Consider the following 308-nt stretch of genomic DNA (forward strand, 5'->3'; position numbering starts at 1 on the left):
ACGAACGCCGGCATCCGGCGCCCCGAGAAGCCGCCCTACTCGTACATCGCGCTCATCGTCATGGCCATCCAGAGCTCGCCCAGCAAGCGCCTGACGCTCAGCGAGATCTACCAGTTCCTGCAGGCGCGCTTCCCCTTCTTCCGCGGCGCCTACCAGGGCTGGAAGAACTCCGTGCGCCACAACCTCTCGCTCAACGAGTGCTTCATCAAGCTGCCCAAGGGCCTCGGGCGACCGGGCAAGGGCCACTACTGGACCATCGACCCGGCCAGCGAGTTCATGTTCGAGGAGGGCTCGTTCCGCCGCCGGCC

The 308-nt window shown here is 66.6% G+C and overlaps 1 protein-coding gene across 1 annotated transcript; it reads left to right on the top strand.

Annotated features, from left to right (window-relative positions):
• Window positions 1-3: 3 nt before the first annotated feature.
• LOC106736282 (forkhead box protein F1) lies at window positions 4-301 on the top strand (the record flags this gene model as incomplete). The annotated part of the gene is made up of 1 exon (XM_014592610.1): window positions 4-301. A coding segment is annotated over one exon (298 nt), but the record flags the coding sequence as incomplete, so codon positions are not given.
• Between the last annotated feature and the right edge of the window lie 7 nt (window positions 302-308).

The sequence above is a fragment of the Tupaia chinensis genome, unplaced genomic scaffold (assembly GCF_000334495.1).
Source record: "Tupaia chinensis unplaced genomic scaffold, TupChi_1.0 Scaffold136137_1, whole genome shotgun sequence".
NCBI classification, from domain to species: domain Eukaryota; kingdom Metazoa; phylum Chordata; class Mammalia; order Scandentia; family Tupaiidae; genus Tupaia; species Tupaia belangeri.